General features: G+C 29.5%; 2 protein-coding genes across 2 annotated transcripts in view; both read left to right on the top strand.

Annotated features, from left to right (window-relative positions):
* The window catches only part of LOC107452943 (uncharacterized), a 37875-nt gene extending 31259 nt beyond the window's left edge, over positions 1-6616 (top strand). The window contains exons 13-16 of the mRNA XM_071180320.1: positions 469-587; positions 1781-2036; positions 4435-4625; positions 6312-6616. Coding sequence (XP_071036421.1) covers positions 469-587; positions 1781-2036; positions 4435-4625; positions 6312-6490 — 745 coding nt within the window. The 3' untranslated portion in view covers positions 6491-6616. The remainder of the gene's footprint in view (positions 1-468; positions 588-1780; positions 2037-4434; positions 4626-6311) is intronic.
* Positions 6617-9283: 2667 nt separating this feature from the next.
* LOC139425499 (uncharacterized) lies at positions 9284-11333 on the top strand. Its single transcript, XM_071180507.1, has one exon. It carries the CDS (start codon positions 9479-9481, stop codon positions 10868-10870), a length of 1392 nt encoding a protein of 463 aa, XP_071036608.1. The 5' UTR covers positions 9284-9478; the 3' UTR covers positions 10871-11333.
* Positions 11334-23554: the final 12221 nt, after the last annotated feature.

Here is a 23554-nt window from a genome sequence, read left to right as displayed (position 1 = left end):
GTATAAAATTACATTCTTTACAATGATGCCTAAAATTTTATAATTTACAATTTAAAATTTTTTCAACCATTTTTAAATAAAATAATAAAAAATAAATATTTAATAAAAGTTATTATTTGCATGGAATTATCTTTGGATAAACGAATCTTATAATTGTGTGTAAAAATTTTTTAATCGGCTTAAAAAGTTCTCGAGATATAGCGGTTGCGAAAAGTAAAGTTAACATTGAGGTGTCCAAACTTTGAAGCGCTCTCCTAATCAAACTATAGGGACCATATTTCCTAGATAGCGGCAACACCCTATATTTTAAGGTCAACGTAAAAAAAATTCGAGTAAAAGATATTGTCAAGCATGAAAAGCGTGAAACAAATGGGCGCATCAATATGCTACATCTATTTTGAACTGATTAACGTGCTAATTAATTACATCTTCAGTATTTTTTATTACTCAATAATTATTTATTTATAGAAATGAAGTCAGTTCTAGGAAAAAGATATTTGAGATGACAGATGAAACTGTTTTCATAGATGGTTATTTGAGACAAATGAAATTATTGAAAGAAAAAAACATTAAAAGTTGTTTCACTGGTAAGAACAACCGTTATATTTCTTTCATTCAATAAAATCTTCATTCATTCAATGAATTGCTTAAGAAAGTGATAAGATAGAAAAATATAGTAACTCTTTGCAAATGAGGTCAAAAATTATATAAATTATTTATGAGTGAAAGCAATGAAATTGTTTCTTTTGCGTGTGTATAATGAAGACCTGATACAGGGAGGGAGAGAGCCCCCCCCTTTTTTTTAGATACCTCTGTGATCACCATGCATATCAACTGTCATAAATTTGCATTTATCTAATAGAAATTTTGATGAAGTTATGAAATTGAAAACGTATTGAAGTAAATCTTCCATATTTGTATTTGTAAACTTGTTTACCTAAAAGGTTTTTACCATCTTCGGAGTTAGAAACACCTTTTAGAAACTACAAAATTAATCATTATGAAAATAAAACAAAGAAAAAAGAACTCCCTTTCGTTGGTTGTCAGTTATAACACAATAAAAAATATTAAATTAATAAATACAGTAGGAAACTGTTCTCAAATGCATGAAAACAATGAAAAAAATTAAAAAGTACACAACTTATTCAGTTTTCATACAAATTTCTCTTACGGATAAATAAAATGTTTTAAAAAATATTTATTTTTAAAATAAACTGATTTAGAACGGATCTTTGTGGTAATGATATAATACATGTTTTTTTAATATGTTTTTTTATTATTATTAATACAGGTTTTTTTTAACGATGCAGTAATTTATTTGAGTAATCTCTTTTGAAACTCGGATTTACAATTTGTTATATGACACCAGTAAAAACTTGCCGTTTAAGTAAGAATTAAATTTTTTTTTAAAGTTTCAATATATTGAAATACAATACTTCAATATATTGAAATACTAAAACTGTTTCAATGTTTGAGGGCTTACTTTACTTAGCTATCATAAATTTCATGATAAATGATTTGAAACATAAAAATTACAACGAGGTAAAACTTATTGATATAGTAATAATATAGCTTCTAAATTGAGTTTAATTACACTCATACACATAATATATTTATTTATGAGTAATATGCATGTGGGAATAAATTTTAGTAGTATGAAATTTCCATGACTATTGTACCACATGAATGAGCTCTCATTTTATTGTAAAAATACTACCTTTCTTAATTTCGAAAACTTATTATATTTTGATAAATACTGTTTCGTTTATTTATTATTTAGAGGAAAATCTAACAGCCAATGCTCAAGCACTGATCCAAGCCGGGAGTGAAACAACAAGGACATCTCTGTTATGGCTGTTCTTCGCTATGGCATCGAATCTAGGTGTACAAAACAAGTGTCATCAAGAAATTGACAATGTTTTGGGCACGGACGGCAAATGTCAGTGGTCAAATGCAAGGAATTTACCTTTTACTTATGCAACAGTCATGGAAGGTCAAAGATGGAGGACAGTGAGCCCGATAAATCTTGCACGCATGTAAGATATGCATTCAAAATTTTTAAAAACTATGCAAAATATTTTATGGCTTAGCGGAAAAACTAAAGTGTCATTTTAACACAATACGCAGTTTTCCAAAATTAAAAAGAAAATCCTAGTCAGCTGGAAGATATAAACATCAATTTGGTTCAAAAATTCTTTAAATAATCAAAATTTCAAGTTAAAAAATGTTTTTTTTAAATATTTTCTTTAGATTTCCTACCCAATTTTATCAAATTCATTATTATCTTGAAGCATCTGAGCATTTTTGTCGGAGAAATCACCCCGATCTAGTCTTTTTATAAATTGCGATTTTTAATCTTTCTAAATCTCTTTGGTTTTTATTTCGATAGCTTCAATCGAATCAACGTTTTAGAACTTTAATCGTAACATTAGTACTTTAATTGTAATTTGTATCATATATCTCCCCCAAACTCATAATTGATGGAAATAAATGAAGCTGATTATATTAATATGCTATGAAAAAGATACATAGTCCAGTCACATTAATCTGACCACCAACAATTAACGTGAAATAGGATATCACAGGGGGCAAGTAGCAGTATTAGAAGTAGAGGATAAACTATAAAAGTATCTGGGAGAAGTCGAGTATAAGGCCATCTTGGCATAATTCCGGAACAGGGTGATTTATCTGAAATTTAACAAGGCAAGCCAGAAGCTTCGGGGATAAAAATTGTCGAAATGGCTAATTATGTAAACTACTTAGGTGCAGCATAAGTAGAACTATATGCCTTCCCAAACAGAGGCGTATCAAATGTGAGGCAACGCATCTTGTCAATGACAGTTCAGCGAATGTTGCTGTATAAAGCCATAACCAACTAGAGTAGAAGGCCTAGTAGATGTTGCTGCAGACGCTACCTTCTGTTTGCGCAGTCACAGGGTTGAAATCGCTGAGCCACCGGGCCTTGACCTTCTAGTAGGTGTTGCCTAAGTACCCCTTGTACACCCCTTGTCTAGAAAAACACTGCTGCTCATCAGCGATTAAGGTTCGAATTTGTCTGCCAGTACCTCAATTCAATTTACAGCGAGTGGCATGTCGTCACTGATTAATCATCTTTACTGATTAATCATCTTTAATCGAACAGATGGATGAGGACGTGCATGGCGCAAAACATCAGAACACACATTATACAACGTTATGGTATGGGGAATTTTTTGATGCCATTTTTTAGGTGGAAAGTGTGATGGATCAATAGATGTATACAGCTGTCCTTACGAACTATCTACATGATCGCTTTCTTATGGCAGGACAATAAGACGTGTACACGCTGAAATGTAAAAGAGTGGTTCAATAAGCATAATGGTGAGATTACTTCTGTCATGCTGTTTGAACTATGGATTCTCAATCCCTCAACCTAGCACAGTTGATCATGACAATGGAATAGGCGTGGCACCATATCTTTTTAGAATCTTAGTATAGGTCTCTTTCTGCTTATCTCTCAGCAGTCCAGTCAATTACTTTCTCTGGAGCGCACTCTTCATAACATACGTACAGTGGCATTTGTACAAAAATAAAATTTGAGAAAAGAAAGAAATAACTTTGTTACTGAGGATTCATTATTAATTGACAGCTAAGCAATTAGATAAAAGTTATTTTCCAAATTTTGTTCTCAGGCAGTGCATTTTTAATATTATATTTTCGGTTAATTGAGAATACATGCAAACTAAGCATCCTAAGAATGCAGCGATGGTTGCAAATTCTTCTCTGTCATGATTCAAACATTTTGCAAATTAGTGAATTTGTTCCCGAGTTGTTATTTAAAAGCTATATCATCATTATCAAATATTTCATCAGTTGTTTAAAATTCATTATTAAGCATTTTAGTAAAAGAAGTTTCAAAAGATATTACGACAAATACTGTTTTGGTTTCACATGAGTAGTTATGTACATAAATGAATTAATTTTTGCTGCTAAAATCTTAAGTAAGATGATGTGAAATTTTTTTATAAACATTGTTTTATGTCTTTCTTGCAATATACTTTAAAGTTTTTAATTCTCTAAAATGCCACTTAGAATTTGTTTTGAAATACGCTTCTTGAGTAATATTTCATAGCATGAATTTTCACATTAGCAGTTCATAAACGTAATTTGCTAGATAATTATTAACTGGCCGTTTAAATAATTCAAACTAATTGACGATAACTCGCATAAAATTCTTTCTTTCTATTGTTTCTGCACTTCTATCATATATTCATTTGCTCCAAACAATTCATAATAATACATGGCTATATTTCTTAAGTGAAATATTCTAAAACTTCTAAGAGGCATTTTATCAAATACTTATAATTAACATATTTTGTTCTCTCTGAAATTTTGCTCTATGAAATTAGAAAAAATTATTATTTTCAAAATTATTTTTTTTCCTTTCTATTCTAGGGCCAATGAGGATACAACGATCGGAGATTTTCATATTCCCAAAGGAACACTTATCTTTTCACATATGTGGGCCTTGCATAACGATACGAAATATTGGCAAGACCCAGAAAACTTTATGCCAGAGAGATTTCTTTCAAAAGATGGTTCCTTGAGCAAAACAAAACCTGAAAGTTACATTCCTTTTTCAATCGGTACAATTTTATGAACTCATTACTTTTTTTTAAATATTTATACGTAATTGAAGAAATATTTATTTGATACCATAACTTTAAAAAAACTCAAGCTAGTTACCCAAGACCAGATAGTAGCTTTCGTTGACCTTTATTTTATAACTGTTGGTGAACAGCCGACCCAAGTTTTGGGTTTACGACTACTAATGTTCACTCCGTAGCCTTGTAATTTTGAACCCAATCCAGAAGACAAGGGAACTCCTGGATCAAGTATTGGGAGAAATTTGCTATCGTGGAGGACTTTTTCGTGGAACTAACCCACATTTGTGTTACATAGAGCAGAAAAATCCCAAAGCCTCCCTCGTTTAACCTGGCGGCAAGGGGACTCTAATCCATGATCCGTCTACCACTGAGGATATTTCACTTCAGCACTGTGGTCGGTGCAATGCCGGATGCGGAATTCGTATCGACCAGCCTTCGTTGGTATTCGAATCTGGTTCACCTAATTGTAAGGCAAAAGCTCTATCCCCAAAGCCATCGCCACTCATTGACCTTTATTGAATAACATCAAAACACCATTAAATGCTAAAGATTGTCGTATAGTAGTTTTACGGGATACGCTCATGATATTCAAAAAATTTTAAGCGTGTGTCTTTAATGCACATTATTGAAGTCTATAACTATTTATTACAACAGCATGGAAAAGTTTCACGTACTGTTAATCACAAATAAGACTGATAAGTTTTATGAAAAATATTCGAAAAAGAAAGTAATTTACAAAGATTAAAATACTCTAATAAGCTATTGATAGCTATCTCTGACATCAGTTTGCAGCTTTTAACTGATAAAACTCATCCACTAGTACGAATGGAATGAAAAACAATTTTCGCATCTCCTCTAAAATATAAACCATAAAGACCTTGAGTTTAAGAAAGTAATAACATTTGCATAGAATTTAAATAACATAATTAGAGTAAATTTATAGCTGGATTACTAATTATAAAACTGGACGTATCTGATCCAACATAACTGAACTGGACATAAATTAAATCTAAAACTGGACATTATTAAAATATTTGAAGAAAAAAAAAGGATTTACAATGCACACGATTGTAAATACTCACACAAAATTAACCATCGTTGCCACATTAGGAAAACAAAATTCAGAACTAGTGAACTTATTTTGATTCCATTTCCCGATGAAATCGTAGTAAAAAGTAAATTTTATCCTTTCCGGTGCAGCGCAGCTAGTCTGTCTACACAAATTCAACAAATGTTACAAACCAATAGTAAAAATTATTGCTTTTAAACGTTTAGCATCCACTATTTTTTTAACAACAAAGAGCTGAAGTATGTAGCTTCACATAGTTTTATACTGTTTAAAGTCGCACTTGCTAATGTCCTACCTGACTAAAATTATCAGTCGAAATTTTCTGTTTCGGAAAGGGTTAATGTTCTCGTAACTTGCCTTGACGTGTCAAATGTGATGCAACACATTGCATCATATGGGATAAACACATTGCATTGTCTTGACGAGGAACTTATTTTCTGGATAACCCGGATAATCCGTAACCTGAATAATCAGATCCCAGTTAATTCAGAGTCTATATTTTATTAGAAAATAAATAAAAATTAATTTTTCATACAATTATTGAATAACCTATTTTTATGAAATGATCTTTCTAAAAGAAGATGACGTTTTTATAGGTCGGAGAAATTGTCCAGGAGAATCGATAGCCATGATGGAAATTTTTAGATATTTTGCTTCGGTACTCCAGAAATTTGATATTCTTCCTGAAGATAGCCACCCACCAGATCTTGAAGGGAAATTAGAGATTACATACACACCTCGCCGACAAAAACTAAAATTTATTGCCAGGAACTGAGGTGGTATTGATTCTGGATTGATTACATACTTAAACTTGTTTTGCATCACATTGTTTGCATATACAATGAAAATCTATGTAAATATTTTAAAAAAAACACAATCGAATTAAAGCTTTTTACTTAAACTCTTTCTTTGTTTCCAATCTTTCTTTTTTTCTCGATACTTAATATGTTTACGAAAGATGCAAGTAAGCAGTATTAAGATATTTCTTTCAAGGGCCGAGATAGCCTGGTTGACAGGGCGCTGGACTACCGTTTGTGAGAGCGGGAGCTCGAATCCAACCGACCGAAGATTCCCCGTGTAGTAAATGCTGACTGGTGCTCGCTAAATCTGTCGGGCTACAAAGTCCTACATGTTCCCCTAACAAATCAATACCTCTGGGGGTACTGAATTGGAGATTGATCGTTCTCTGCTTAAGGTCAAAATTACTATCTATGGCTGAATGAATGGAAGTGTGAATGGCTCCGCCCTATAAACGAGTATGATGTATGAGTTTGGCAGAAGTCGAATTCTTGGCCATAGATGGCGCCACTGGAAAAGAAGAACAATCACACCCCCTCTGCCTCAATGGCAGATCACAACGACATTCCTTTCAAGGATCATTTAAAGAAACGGGGACAATTTTACATACTGATACAGCAATGTTTGATAAATTCATAATAATGGACACATAAAAATCTAACAATTATTTTTCTTTTCAAAATCTATTCATCAAATTTTTCGTTTAGCTTCTGCTATTTTATATGTTTACGTATGATATAGAAAAAGCTATTTTATATGTTAGAAGGAATTTTGTAGAAAGATATTTCTTTCAGGTGCAATAGAAATAAAAACAGATTATTATATATCCGTATACATCAATATTAGTTACATTCCTAATACTGGATACATTAAAAAATATCCTTTTATTAAGGGCTATTTATTAAATCTTTCTTCTCATTATCAATGCTTTAATCAACAAATAGGTAGTATTGTATGACGATATTTCTCTTGGAGACAATAGATAGGAACTAAAAAGATCTTAAATAAACTGAGGGATCATTATTTGATTAAAAAAAACTAAAACTGAGTATAGTTAAAATCTAAAACTTATCAGAACATATAAAGTTAATTTTGTTTTATGAAATTAGCGCTCAGTAATTTTCGTTTTTAACTATTATTGCATTTATATAATGATTGCGAGGTTGAAATTTTACGATAGGAACTTCGACAACTTTTCGACTAGCTGGGGACATTTAAATCTCTACTGGTACTCTCTGTCTGATGTCAATGCAAGTTTAAATTGTTTCTTCATCGCTACAAACAGAATTTATAACCATATTGATACAAAAGAATTTATAACCATATTGATACATACTCATTAAAATTTTTGACCATGTTCTGAACACAAATTTAAATTGGATCTTTTCTCTGGAATTAAAAAGATATTTTAATCGTTCTCTGACCACTACCAGCAGAATGTAGCTTATTTTGGCTATTTTCCGGCATAAAAAACTAACAGACAAAAAAAAGCGGATATCACAATAGTTTGATTTATTAAATGAGCCAACCCACCCTATTTTTAAGTCATTTTCCATTAATATATCACCATTTTGTAAAGGTATTTTTAAAAAACCACATCATTGCAATATGTAAAGATAAATATCCATGTTTTTATTTGCTATGCCATTAAGAAATGTTAGAGGCATTTAGCGTAATAAGTGTTCCACCACAATCATAATCATGTTCCTACACCTTAACTTCTAAGTAATTAAAAAATAAAAATGGTAAACGCAGTTGTTATATAAGTGTTATATTTTCATTAGCAAATTTATCATATTTTCGTGGCAAGTTCAATTGTTAGAGAAATATTGAGTGTAGCTAGTGTTATATAAGTGTTATATTTTCATTAGCAAATTTATCATATTTTCGTGGCAAGTTCAATTGTTAGAGAAATATTGAGTGTAGCCTAAGTAAAGTGCCATTCTAGAAGGAAAAAGTTAAAAATTAAATTTTAATTTTGGATCATAGCACAGCGATAACTTTTTGAGACAATCTCAAGATGCTCTTCTTTAAGGCTGTTTCGGAAAGTTTGTGTAAAAAACTATAATTGCAATTAATTTAAAATAATAATAATTGTGACAAATTCAAAATAGTATTAAAAATTGTAATTAAGTAAAAATAATAATAATTGCAACTAATACAAAATAAAAATAGTTCAAGATTAAAATAAATAAATAAAAATCAAAATTGTTTTTTTTTCCTCATACAATGTTTGTGTATTAAAATGAAAAGTATTTCTGCACAAAGTAAAAAGTATTAAAAACTGTAAGCTTTGATTAAATCCTATTCTATATTAAAATTTAAAAAAAAAAAAACAATATTCAAATCTAATTTATAACAGAGATACTAAAATTACAACATAATGCTACTAATAAATATAAACGTAGAAATAAAATTTAGTATTATATTTTTTCATGAATATGGCGAAACACTTTTTAGGCTGATAATACATACTATCCACTAACCTAAATTCTGTTTAAAAATGCATGACTAATGCTATGTAACAGTTTTAACAAATTTAGAAAATTACGTAATATCATTTTTCATCCCTTCCTTTTATAATTTTGAAGGTGAAAAAAAAATAATGGTTCAAGGACTAGGATATTTCGAACCAAAGCAAAAGTAATTTTTTAAAAATATTTAGTAAATATTTTAGTAAAGTAAATATTTGAAACTGAGGAAAAAAACCGGAAATAATCCCCAAAACAAATATATGACATAAACGTCCTCTTTTTCTTATGATGGTAATATCGTTCTCTATCTGCAGTAAGTGAAGAGCTTTTAAGTCCACTTTGTTGTCATTTATCTGTCAATAGTTACACAAGATGATCCGAAATAACGATCAATCTAAATGGGTTTTTCTTAAGTGGGTGGGAGGTGACTGAAAAAAGAAGAGAATGAAGAACGTCATAACGTCTGCCTTGGACAAACGACCAAAACAGTCATGGATCATTTATTGGGGATCGAACGCCGTTTTCAAAATTCTCCTTCTCGATGTAGATTATGTGGTCGTGCCATGCATAAAATTTCCCCGCATACAGCAATAAAACCTCGTGGGTCGACTCGACTAGAGCGTGGTAAACAATATAGCTGTACAGCTGTTTTGCGTCCAGTAATAGCTACTTTAAGAATAGTTGGTGTTTGTGTTTTGCCTAGTTTTGGTTGCCGATTATGGGCTATTATCGTCACTCTTTTCAGATTACTGTACTTAGGCTCATGCATTGGAAACATGGTCCTCAACAACAGTTTTGCTTTTGAGTTTATATCTGTTGTGCTTACAACTACCAGTAGCATTTTGGCGTCGCTTCTCTTAAATTTAACTAGCAATGAACTAAGAAAAGCAGTGGAGAAACTGGATGGTACTATTAAGCAGATACCATCGAGTAAAAGTTCGTTGAGAGGATGTTTCCGAAAAGTTATAATCCTCACAATTGTTGGTTGGTTTTATCTCTCTCTTCGCATGATAGCAGCGATTAGTGTAGTGGACAATGCCCCTGCCACACAGCAATATCAGAGCATATTTTACAGCAAGCCACCCGATTCTTATACAGATGAAATAGCATATTTTTGTGTGGCACTAGTATCAGGCTTAGAAGTGTTTTTTATTCAAGGAACGCTAATATTCACGCCCATTCTGTTCATGTCAGTCTGTATGATTCTGGCAGAAGCATATGCTGAACATAATAGAGTTATATTAGGCTTAATAGGTCCATCAAATCCAACAGAAGATCTTGGTAGCGAGTTTAATCGCATACGTTCTTTCCATGAGAAACTTTGTTCTTTAGTGACATATATAGATGTTATATTCGGAAAAGTTATATTTTTCTGGTTTTTATTTCTCGTCATTGCGGTGTGCATGGACATAACACAACTTTTTACAGACGATACTCTGCTTAAAAATAAAACTCAAGACGATGTGTTCTTCTTCAGCCTTAAAGTCATATACTCGGTTTTCTCTTTCCTAGGCACGTGCGCTACAGCTGCGAATGTCTCTCAAGAAGCCCATGCCTCATTGTCAACTGTTCATACATTCACTTTACGGACGAGTAGAATGGATTTGGACACAAAACTTCAAGTTCAGTTTTTTCTGAATCGTCTAACATCGCCGACAGTGGGACTGAGTGGGTGGAATTTCTTTACCATCAATAAAGGATTCATACTTAATGTTAGTGCAGCTTTAGTTACATATACTGTAGTAGTAATTCAGATGAATCCCAAAGCCATGAGGGTAATACATCATCTGGTTGCCCAAACTGTGAATAATGGAACGAACAACAATGGAAACAGTGAGACTACGGAATCTAGCGCAAATAACACGAATTCTAGTATGTACTAAGAGCTATCCCATCCTTTCAATTTGAAAATAACTTTATTAAAACTGGCAATATTTTACATGACTCATGCATAGTTTTATGACATATATATGGCAGTACATTCGAAAATAATTGTTTTGAACTTAACAATAATTTGTATTGTTCATATACACGTATAATTATCATCCTCAATTGGTAGTAAATCATTTAGTCGCTCAAAAGTGAAACTTCAGGATCTAGTGCGAATAGCCAAAGCTTTGACTCTTAGAACGAGCTATTCCATCTCTTATTGACTTGAAACTAAATGCATTAAGACTATCAACATTTTACATGCCAGCTCCAATATTTTATTTATTATTTGTAACTTTTGACGGAGAGTTTGATGCGTTTGAGCTTTTGAACAAAACAGTATTTTCTGACAGACATTTTGTATGTTTCTGCTGAAAGTGAACTTCTAATCGTGAAACATTTTAAACGGTGGCTTAATTTTCCACAAGCTTTACTTTTGATATTAACTTTTAGAGATTTCACTTGATGTTAATTGAAAAAAATCTTTTAATAATATTTGATATCTTATACAATATCAGGTAAGATTAAAATAATGATTGTTCATTATGTCTAATGTATTTTTACTTTATTATTGCCATCAATATCATATAAAACCTAAATAATCTTTGACACGTAGAAGTTTGTTTTTAATTTCGATCAAAAAATCAAAGCATGTATGTAAACATAAAATTATTCTAAATTTTAAATAATATAACATTTTGAACACACAGTTTCGCACTACCAACATTTGGAGAGAAAAAAATTTACCTATTTTTATAATACATGACTGGTTTTATTATGGAAAAAATATGCATACAAACTGATACTTACTGTAAATATTATATGCATACGTTTCTGTTTTTACCGAAAAAAATATTATAATTTATTTATTTAATTTTAATGCTACCAATTTTACATTAAAGACATATAGTCATTTTGACTTACTTTAAATGTAAAATAATTAAGTAGTTATAATGTCTAATTTATATATTATAATTTTAATTTATGTTTGCTTATGTATAGATAAATTTAGCAAATTTATTAGGTGACAATTCAGCTTAAGCAATGTATCGAAGTTTGTTAAGAGAATAATATAAATTATGCAATAACATATCATTAACTTGCAAAATTATTACTTATTAACTAGAGTAAAAATATTTATGTAATTTATTTCTTGTAAAAATTATCAGATAACACTTTCCACTCATAATGGGACTTAAAAGTTTTGATCGAACGAGAGCAGCAACATTCCTGAAGATTTATATTGTTGCACGCATGCGAACTATAAATTTCATATTATACTATTTATTGATATTGTTTTCAAACATTACGAACAACTAACGATTTAATAATTAAACATAATTTTTTATTAAATTTTATAACACAAAAAGATTAGAATGAGCTCAAACCTTCCAATTTAATAACTTGTAAAATTATTGCTTATTAACTAGGGTTAAAAAAAATAGGTAATTTATTTCTTGTATCGATTATCAGATAATACTTTTCACTCATAAAGGGACTTGCAAGTTTTGATCGAATGAGAAAAACAACATTTCTGAAGATTTATATTGTTACAAGCATGCGAACTATAAATTTTATATTATACTTTTTATTGATATTGTTTTCAAACGCTATGAACAACTAACGATTTAATAATTAAACATAATTTTTGATTAAATTCTGTAACGCAAAAGGATTAGAATGAGCTCAAACCTTCCAATTCATAAAAAAAATAACTTAGATTGACCAACTGAAGATTTGAATGTCAAAACAGTTTCTCGACCATTTTTCCTTTTGAAAAAACAATATATTTTTGTTGTAGAGACTTTTATTCGGGCCCTCAACCGTCCCAATTTTCCCTCTCATTCCTCTCTACCTCTTGAGTACGACATTGTTTCTATCACATGCAAACTACGTGCAAAATTTTCTTAAATTGTCAGATAAGATAGAAATATCTGGGATTTTTTTTTTTTTTTTGGCTTAAATTCTAATATTTCTAAATTTTCCATAGATTTCATGTATTTCCCAGTTTTTACCTCTACAGTGGAGAAAAGCCGGAAGTTTTGACTTTCTCTAAGAAATAAAAATCATTTATAAGAAAAGTAGTACGTAGAGGGGTTTTTCGAGAGTGCTATATTGCTTAAAACTAAACAATGAATATTTAGGCTAAATCATTATTAAAAAAATTAGTACATCGAGGGATTTTTTTAGAGAGTGCTATATTGTTTAAAAGCAAAAAATAAATATTTTGGTTAAATCATTTATAAAAAAAGTAGTACGTCGAGAGATTTTTCGAGAGGGATATATTGTTCAGATCTAAATAATGAATATTTTGGCTACATCATTGGTTAAATCATTTATAAAAAAAGTAGTACGTCGTGGGATTTTTCGAGAGGGATATATTGTTTAAAATTAAACAATGAATATTTTGGTTAAATCATTGGTTAAATTATTTATAAAAAAAGTAGTACGTCGAGGGATTTTTCGAGAGTGATATATTGTTTAAAACCAAACAATGAATATTTTGGTTAAATCATTAATAAAAAAAGTAGTACGTCGAGNGCGTCCTTGAATCGTAACAATTTTTGAGAGAGTGATATATTGTTCAAAACTAAACAATGAATATTTTGGTTAAATCATTTATAAAAAAAAAGTACATCAAGGGATTTTTCGAGAGTGATATATTGTTCAAAACTAAACAATGAATATTTTGGTTAAATCATTGGTTAAATCATTTATAAAAAAAGTAGTAAGTAGAGGGATTTTTCGAGAGTGCTATATTGCTTAAAACTAAACAATGAATACTTTTGTTAAATCATTGGTTAAATCATTTATAAAAAGTAGTACGTCGAGGGATTTTTTTGAGAGTGCTATATTGTTTGAAACTAAAAAATGAATATTTTGGTTAATCATTTATAAAAAAAAGTAGTACGTCGAGGGATTTTTCGAGAGTGATATATTGCTTAAAACTAAACAATGAATATTTTGCTTAAATCATTGGTTAAATCATTTATAAAAAAAGTAGTACGTCGAGGGATTTTTTTAGAGTGATTGTTCAAAACTAAACAAAGATTATTTTGATTAAATCATTTATAAAAAAAAGTAGTACGTCGAGGGATTTTTCAAGAGTGATATATTCTTCAAAACTAAACAATGAATATTTTGGTTAAATCAGACAGATCACATCAGGTAGAGCTCTAACAGGTCTTCGAATCGTAGCTATCCGGTATTTCCCCAGCTTTCCTTATGCATTTTAATTGTACGATAGAAATCTTTGTTCAATGTCTAAATCAATGAAACAAATAACAGTTAAGAAAAAATTACTACATGCATATTTCATAAAAAGAGCTCTTACATAAATATTAATATACAAAAGTGTCCAACTACACTTTAAAAAAATCAATGGTCGTGCAACATAATTTTTGGTTTACTGTCGGAACTTGCTTATAATCAGGATCTATTGTTTACATAAAACCATTTTTTAATAAATCTTACTAACAACTTTTAAAATTCATTTTCACAGAAAACAAATCGAGGTGAGTTTCTTTAGAAATCATGAACTGTTAAAAATACAGAAATGAACAGAAATTTTATTGATATGTCTTTTTTAAAAAATGAATTTTAAATCCTTTTTTTTTCATTAAGGAGTAGTAAAATTATGGTTATTTAAAATGGTAAAATTATGGTTATTATAAAATGGATGAAATAAGTAAAGGTAAATATAAAATAAAAAATAGTATGAACTTTATATCAATATATTTGCGTTGTTAAATGTTTTTACATTTTTCAGTTTTAAACTTGCATTATATTTCTCCAGTATTTATTACATTTTTAATATTTTCTAAAAACTATAAAAGTGCTCAAATTCATACACCAAGTACTAAACTCACTAATCTTCAAAGATGAAACCATATTCTTAGCATTGTTTATGGAACTATTTATTTGAAGCGTTTTATTTAAATAAGATTTTGAATAATACGATTCAGTACAGTGTAACTTAAGGCTCTTTTTATCTTCAGTTTTGACATTACAATATTATGTTACAATAAATTGAATATCTGAGCACTCACAAATTGTTTAATTTCTAATATGATTTAAAATAAATTGGCACCCCAATGAGGCGCCAGAACATAACTGGCAGAGACCATAATTTAAAAAAAGAATCTGAACACTTAACTCACATAGAACACAATTTAACACAGTTGAAGGGGAGAACACTCATTACACATGCCTGCATCCTAAGTAGTGATTAGAATCCATTAGCTAATTCTGGATAGTGATCTTATGGAAAATAGTGAAAAAATTCTGTCACAAGCTTTTTTTCATGCATAAAAATATGACTTCTAGATAGGAAACTGAAATATTCTTATCTAGATAAAGAAAGGTATATGTATTTTATAACGCTGATCTTAATAAAATCCCAAGTCGATATCACTACACATTTAGAAATAATTAATGTTTCATATAAAAAAGTGCAACTTTGTACCTAGTTGTACTCTGCGTACAGTGTGTACAAAATAAAAAAGTTAGCACCTTGAATAACTTTCATGCTAATGATTGGATTTCCACGTACTAACTGTCAATATTAATTGTTCCTAGAGGTGATTTCAAATATGTGGATTAATTAGTACTAATTTACGAAATCAGACATAAAAACGTACTTTCTTTGTATACACATTTCTTTTTTACATATTTGGTTTCCTGACCCTCAAAATAGGGGGTAGATAAAGTTTTGAAAAGATTGGATCATAAATTGGGGGGAGCAAATAAGTTATATACATATTTGGGTATAGTCCCAAATATTAGCCAAGCAAAGTCGCCGCCACAAATGAATATTTAAAGATAGTCCATAGACTAATTCAAGAGAGGAATACCTAATTTTACACCGGTGAACTTGGTTGCTAAGCAAACGAGTTCATACAATTAAAAAAATATTTAAATAATGTTCTGTGATCGCTCGGAAAGTTCATTTATTAATAGTTAATGGAAAATATCTCGAAGTTTCTAGGCAATAGACAATCTTTAAGCTGATTTCTGACCAAAAAGCATTTTTTTCTTTTGAAAAGAAAATTTGAAGCGATTTATAAATTATTTATGATTTTCTAAGCTTTCAGAATCTGAATACATGAACTTTTTATCTGACATTATTTGGAGTTTTTTAATGTTGTGTTTACTTTATTTATACGAGGATTTCATACTAAAATTATACTTACATAATTTATTATATACAAAATTTTAGGGATAATCATTTTCACAGCTTTGATCGAGTCTTCTAGACAAGAAAGTTTAAAGAAACAAAAAAAAAAGTTCATGAAAAAATGTAGAGGTTATGTACGGTCTAATTCACATTCACAAGGTTTTATATAATTTACGATATTTTTTTCTATAACTGAAGAAATTGGTGAAAGTTAAGCGGTATTTTAAAAACATTGAAATATGTTATGTTTAAGAATAACTTATCGTAATAATATGTTGTATATTGTATGATTCATTGTTTGAAAAATCCCTTCATTCTGCCAAATATTTAGGTTACATGGTTTTCTTTGGATAAAGACAATTTGTTAATAGTATCCTGAGGTTTCGATACATTCTGAAACTTATTTTCGCAAATTCGGCATAAAATATAGCTCAGCGTGTTCTTTAACTGTAGTCAGCTACATTTACCACAAAATACAATTTCGTTGTTTGTCTTTTTTCCTTAAGTTGCAAACTTATCTTACGATTCTCACCATCCCTATAAATATCTGATGCCCTATAAATATCTGAATAAATATCTCTCCTTTTAAACAGAATTCGCAAGGTCCTTAAGATACTGAAATAATAAGAAAAAAGGAAGCTTTGTTGCACAAATAAATTAATATTTTCCATAAATATATGGGCGTCCTTGAATCGTAACAATTTTTGAGGATGCTCAGCTGATTTGTCCTCAAATCAATTAGAAATCTGGTCAGCTAACATTGCAGACACTTTTTCATAACTCAATACTTTCATACAAAATCGCTCAATTATCATACAAAATTGCTCAAATCGCTCAAAACTTTCATACAAAATCGCTCAAATAATTTTAGTTATTTGTCTCCGTCAAGAGAATCCATGTATGAAAACATTTATAATTAAAAACAAAAGTAAAATATCTTTATGATTGCTCGCGTGTGAAATTTCATGAGTCGTTTGTTATTTAATTTAATTTTATTCGATTCGATTCGATTCAGTTTAATTTAATATTTAATTTTATTTGTTTTGATCTGATTTAATATTTAATTTAATTTAATTTAATTTAATTTGATCTGATTTAATATTTAATTTAATTTAATTTAATTTAATTTAATTTAATTTAATTTAATTTGATTTGATTTGATTTGATTTGATTTGATTTGATTTGATTTGATTTGATTTGATTTTCATTCATTCATTTATTTATTTATTTATTTTTTTTGTGTGTAGCTATAACGAATTCCCTAAAGTCTTCATAAAGATGTATCACATTTTTCAAAAATATTTCATAAAGCTCATTTCAAAATTACTCAATCAAAGCTCAATCATTTCAAATATTATAATTACACTGAAAACAAACGACATTAATATGTAACATATTTCATCAATACGTAAAACACTACTATAAAACTTTATAGGTTATAGATGTTGCGCAGAGAAATATGGGGAAAAAAAAGCTGAAGGCAGGCAAATTATTTGTTTTTTGATGTTAGTAACACATTAATGATTTTTTCAGCTTTTACGAACAAGATTGATTGATATGAAAATATAATGTAAGGTAAGTATTAATTTTAAAATTTTACGGCTATTATGAGTTTTATGATAAAATTGATCATTCTAAAATAACGTCTTGACTGTTTTTTTTAAATACGTAGCACAAAATAAATTTATTGATGGTTCTGTCCTTTAATGTATTTTAAAATAATTGCCCTGAGTGAAAAAAAACGTGCATATTCGAATATGCCCATAATTTGTTCAGGGTTGTTAACGTCAGTCACGTGACAGAGTCACGACATATAGCAAATATTGCTTTTAAAGTACCTTATAGAGCTATGATGGAAATTCATAAAAAGGTAAAGTAAATAACAAAATAAAATATAAAGGTAAGAAAAAATTAATTTAATTTCTAATTTTTTTTTAAATTAAAGCACAAGACGGGTGAAATTTTTTTTAGTGGCTACAGAAGTTTATGACATAAGTGATGCGCCTGACAGATTTCGTTTTAAGTTTTGACAAAAAGAAAATGTAATGCAAATTAAAAAAAAAAGAATTATTTTTGTAGCACTGTTTAACCAATTTGTAACCTTTTAATTTTCAAAAGGAATGCTCCCCAATATAAGTTCGACAAATTAAAACGAAATGTTTTAGGCGTGATGATCAGAACGACACACTTTAAAGTTCCTTCTCAAGTTTTGAGAAAAAAAAGAGAGAAATTACTAGTTAGTAAATTAAACAAATACAGATAACAATTCTAAACAAAAATCAATTTTTGATATAACAGCATACCTAATCAATAATAAACATAATATATAATATCAACATATTATCTGTCAATGTATTTATTTCCAACTTTTCATTGATAATGTTATTTTTTACTGAGCATTATATCTTTGAGAAAAATTTAATCTAGCTATGTAGACAAAAGTGAAGGCAAATAGAAATATTTCTCTCTCAACTGTTGTAGAATATGTCGTATTCTAATTGTAAAATCCAGCTTTATGCAAACTGCCGACGTGCTTTGTTATGTTCATTGCAGTATCGTCGGCACATTGCAAACTGACGTCGGAAGTTCGCAAAAAAACTGAACTTTCTAATTGCCTACTCTATATGTCAAGATAAATTAATGAAAAATTAATTTTTAGAATAAATAATAATTAAAAAATATAAGCAAAAAATGGTAAAAAATTGTTGCACATCATGATAATTTCGTAAATACGTATACTCTCGATATATCAAACTTCGATTTCTTGAAAACCTTGTTCTGCCAAAAAAGAATATTTTTCTTCTTGGCATTAAATATCCACCTAATATTAATTTGAATACCTATGTCGAAGAGTTTCTTCTCAAAACCTTGTTGCTTCGAATTTGTTTCAAAATAGGAAAAGATTCTTCAGAAAAATCACAACGTAAGTTTATTGTAAACTAATTCTTTTCTATTTAATGAATAATTATTTTTGTTTTACTTTTAAAAATAAATTATCATTGTTGTATTTAGTCTTATAGTCAACTATCATTACTTACATATTTATTAGTTGTTATTCTTATGCTTCATGACTACTTTTTCGAGTAATACTTTAAAATATATTTTTCTGCTTTTTTAGAATATATTTAGTACTGAGCTTGTTAACTCGAAACTTCGCTACTTCGAAAATTTCTTAGCCTCCCTTCAACTTTAAGATATCGAGAGTATACTATATTCAAAATCTAAATCTTGAAAGATAAGGCCGTCCTAGGATTTCGTCGAAACTTTTCTCTCTCCCCCTTTTTCTTATGCTTAAAATGCATAATTAAAAGGAGCCATACCCAAACGTTTATGAACTGTAAGAATTTCTAAATACTCAAATTCGATATTTTTACACAACCCTTCTGTGTCCTTCGCGTGTGTCCAGAAAGCTTCGCTTAGGCTACATTCTTGACGGCAGCCGAACACATTACTCATCATCAGTCACTATATCGATTGACTTCAAATTTAAACGGAATACTTAAAACAATATTTTTTTTACAAAATTCCACAGAAATATTTCATTTTATTGCATAATTCCTTATTCTAAATAATTTTCTAACAATTTCAGGGAGAGACTTTTAAAATGATTTTTTGTTTACGTACTGTTTCTGCGAAAATTGGTACATCAGAAAAAAATTTTTACATAGTTCTGATCGGAACTGTACTCTTTAGAAAAAAATTCTTACAAAAAAAGGCAGTATATCCGCTATTTTACTTTGATTTAATTCTAAAATATAAATTTTTGCACACAATTATTTGCATAATAAAGGACCCTTTTCAAAATGTTGATTTATTCCCTTATGTGGCTGAAAATAATTCTCATTACTCATTTATCCCGCTGTCTCATACCTTAAAATTCAAACCACGTAAGCATGCAATTTTTAATCCAACATAATTTTTTAATTAGCCTAAAAAGATGTCTTGATTTCAATCAATAATAAATATTCATTTAATCAGATTTTCGAAGCGTTTTTGATGTTAATTAGATTAAGAGTGTTACATATGGTTAAAGACTTAACAATAAGACAATACTTTATTACAATAAATGAATTATTCTCTTCATCATAAAATCGATTTTAATTAAAAACAAAAGCGGTGTTTAGGTCAAGGAAAAAAAGACTATGGAAATGCGTGTGTGTAAATACCAAGATAAAAAGAATCATTCTTGTAATTCTTGCTTTTTCTTTATTGGAAACTAAATAAGGACAATTAATCAGATTTTCGTTCCAGACTTCTGACCTCGAAGGTATATTACACTGCACCTAAAACCATCTCTGAATCATGTAATTAACTTTATTATTTTTGTTTATTGCCGTTGAAACATGTTTATTGGCGAAAAGTAGAGAACCAGATGAATTAACGCCCCTTATTAATGCAGTTCTCACAGATAAAATTACAACAATTAGTGGCAAATGTTAATGTTTTTAATTGAATCTATCTTATTACTCATTTTTTTACTCTTTTATAAATCAGACAACGTTGTTTTATTTTTATTGCATTGCCTTGCATTAGTTTACTCGATAGCTTTGCGATAAATGATATATAATTTGTCAACTAAGCATTTCTCGCCAGTTGAGATTTTATGATTAATCTAAGCTATTTCCAGAAAAATGAATCAAGCACTTTTCTTTCGAATAGAAATTATAGCTTTAGTCATTAGCAGCTGAAATATAGGGCAGACATTTAATTATAAGTAAATAACAGTTACAGATAATCGGTCATCATTTGGTGTGATAGAGAAAATATTTTGTCTCGCCAGATGTATCGAATATTAATGTAACTTCATGCTTTACACTTCTCATAATAGTTTTAAATTTTAGTTTTTGAAGTTTGAAATTATTGCATTCTTATCTTTTTTTAACACTAAAATTCATTAACACTATTTCTTATCAGATTTTGCATCCACACAAGGGTTCTTTGAACACATTTGCATTTAAATGTTTTACGGTAATACTCTGGTCAATGCGAGCCAGGAGCAGAATTCGTATCAATCAACCACCACTGGGCCATCTCATTGAAAGGGGATAGAGCAGTGTTTCCCAACCTTTTTTGTGCCATGCCCCACCTAAGCATTTCTAAAATTCTTATGTCCCCCTATGTAGCATATACATAATTTCTAATATTAAAAAATTGAATTCTTAAGAAATTTAAATGATAGGTTTTAGAAAAAATTCACTAGGAAATTGTTAACGAAACAGAGTAAATAAATTTTCAAAACATATATTGAAAAACTAAAATTCAAATTCGAAATAATTTTAATATAATTTTTAATATAATCAAATTCGAAATAATTTTAAGATTTTTCTATAATAATTTAATATTTTAATTTATTGAGATCCTTACGTTTGATGCTTGCTGCACAGAGATTTTATATTCCGATTTAGTTAGCTTCAGTCTCAAGTCTCCCTTTTTTATTACATCCAGGTGATTTCTTTTTTTACCAGTAAATCATTTATAGAACTAAATCCACAGTCAGCTAAATATGAAGATGAAAATTGTAACAATAGTTTTCTGGCACATTTGGTTGAATTTGGGAATTTGATTTCTGTTTCCTCACAAAGCCATGCCATCACTCCTTTTATATTAAATAAAGTTTTAAGTGACTCATCATTTAGCATTTCTGAGAGTTCTTCCTGATACTGCATATTTGACATATATCAGACAAGTCCACTAATATTGACTGCATCATCCGTGTTGGAAAATCAATTTGTTTTAAATCAGAAAATATTTCTTGTAAATCAGCCGAAAGAATTTTCAGGTAATCGACAATAAAAGTAAAGCGGTATCATTTACTTCACATTTTTGGAGCCAATGAAACTGTTCAAAGTTTTTGTTGTTAATATATTTCGGACCTAACTCAATAAGGGTAATGAAACCAAATATCTTCGCTTTTGCATCAAACAGAATTTCATTTGTTCCTTGAAGTTGCTAAGTTAATATATTTAGTTTTTCAAAGATGGTAACTGACAAATGCTTTACGATCGACTGTTAACAGATACTTCATTTCAGGTTTGTCGCCTAAAAAATCGCTAAGTCACGTAATATTTATTGGCCTCAATTATTTAAGAATTTGCTTCTTTCTTTCAATTTTGGCACGGAAATCTAACATTGCATTTAAATGGCCCGGAGCAAAAGGGTTAAACTTGTGTCCAGTCAATTTTCGAATTGCCTCCCTAAACAATCAAATTGCCCCTCAGTGGGGCGTGGGCCCCACGTTGGGAAACACTGGGATAGAGCGTTCTCCTCCCAATGGAGTTACACATGTTCGAATCCCAGCGTTGGCTGGTTGATTCGAATTCTTCTCCCGACTCGCACCGATATTTAAAACAAAGTCTTCGCAAGGAAACGTAATCAAAGAGTATTTGACCGGAAAAGTTGAGTTAAGATAGATTGCATAGTGAACCATGTCTTCGTTCGAACGGAAAATGCCAAATCAAATAATAAAATGATTCAATTTTTTCACAACGAAAAAATTACATTTAGTAAACGGTCAAACATTGAAACTAGATAGGACTAGTCAATTTATATGAAGTAAAAAACCAAAACAATGGATTTAGAAGAAATATAAATTTTATGAAAATTTGCTATGCAATAAAATTTAACTTCATGAACAGTAAGACTAAGAGAATATTCCAAATGATTAGAAACCGTAACAAAAATTATTAAGATAGATTTAATTTCACTCATTTGATTAACACTTGAATCTTTCTTTAATACTCTATACACTCCAAACTTTCTGAGATACTTCTAGATTAACTAATGTATCTGAAATCCCCATTAATGTTTAAACAGTTCGATAATTAGTACTATGCTTTGTTGTATGTTTTTTTTATTTTGTTCAGATATCATGGAACGCATTGACAAAAAAAATAGAATACTGCTACTATTCGTTTATTTTGTCTTGAAAATACTTGTCGTGTGTTTAAAAAAATAAAATTATGCATCTTTAATAAAAAGAAATAAGTAGTGCGAAATGTAAATAAAAATAATTAATCGTTTAAGCTACGACAGTGTGGGTTATTAATTATAAACGTTGCAAAATTATAAATGTTATGAATCTTAAAATCGTGTTCTTTAAATGCGTTTTTTGGATTCCCACGCTGAGCAAAATTACAAACAAAAACAGTACAAAAAAAATGAAAAAACTTAAACCATAGTTTATATAAAACGCCATTGTAGTAAGTGACTCAAAACAATCCCTTTAACATACTTTGTTTATATCCCGGAAACACATTTATTTTGCTTTTATCGTAATTATTTTAACACAATAACAAATGGAAAATACATTCATATTTGATACACATTTATTTACTCGAGCAATATTGCTTCTTTTCACAAAGGTGCGGTTACAGTTTGTTTCCAAATAATTTAGGGGACAGTATGCAAATGAACAGCTTTACTTTTGTTGAGGGGAAATTAAAAAACAATTTTCTGCAACCAC

This window comes from Parasteatoda tepidariorum, chromosome 4 (genome assembly GCF_043381705.1).
Source record: "Parasteatoda tepidariorum isolate YZ-2023 chromosome 4, CAS_Ptep_4.0, whole genome shotgun sequence".
Taxonomy (NCBI): Eukaryota; Metazoa; Arthropoda; class Arachnida; order Araneae; family Theridiidae; genus Parasteatoda; species Parasteatoda tepidariorum.
Note: the sequence above shows the minus strand (reverse complement) of the source record. Positions and strands in the feature narration are given on the sequence as shown.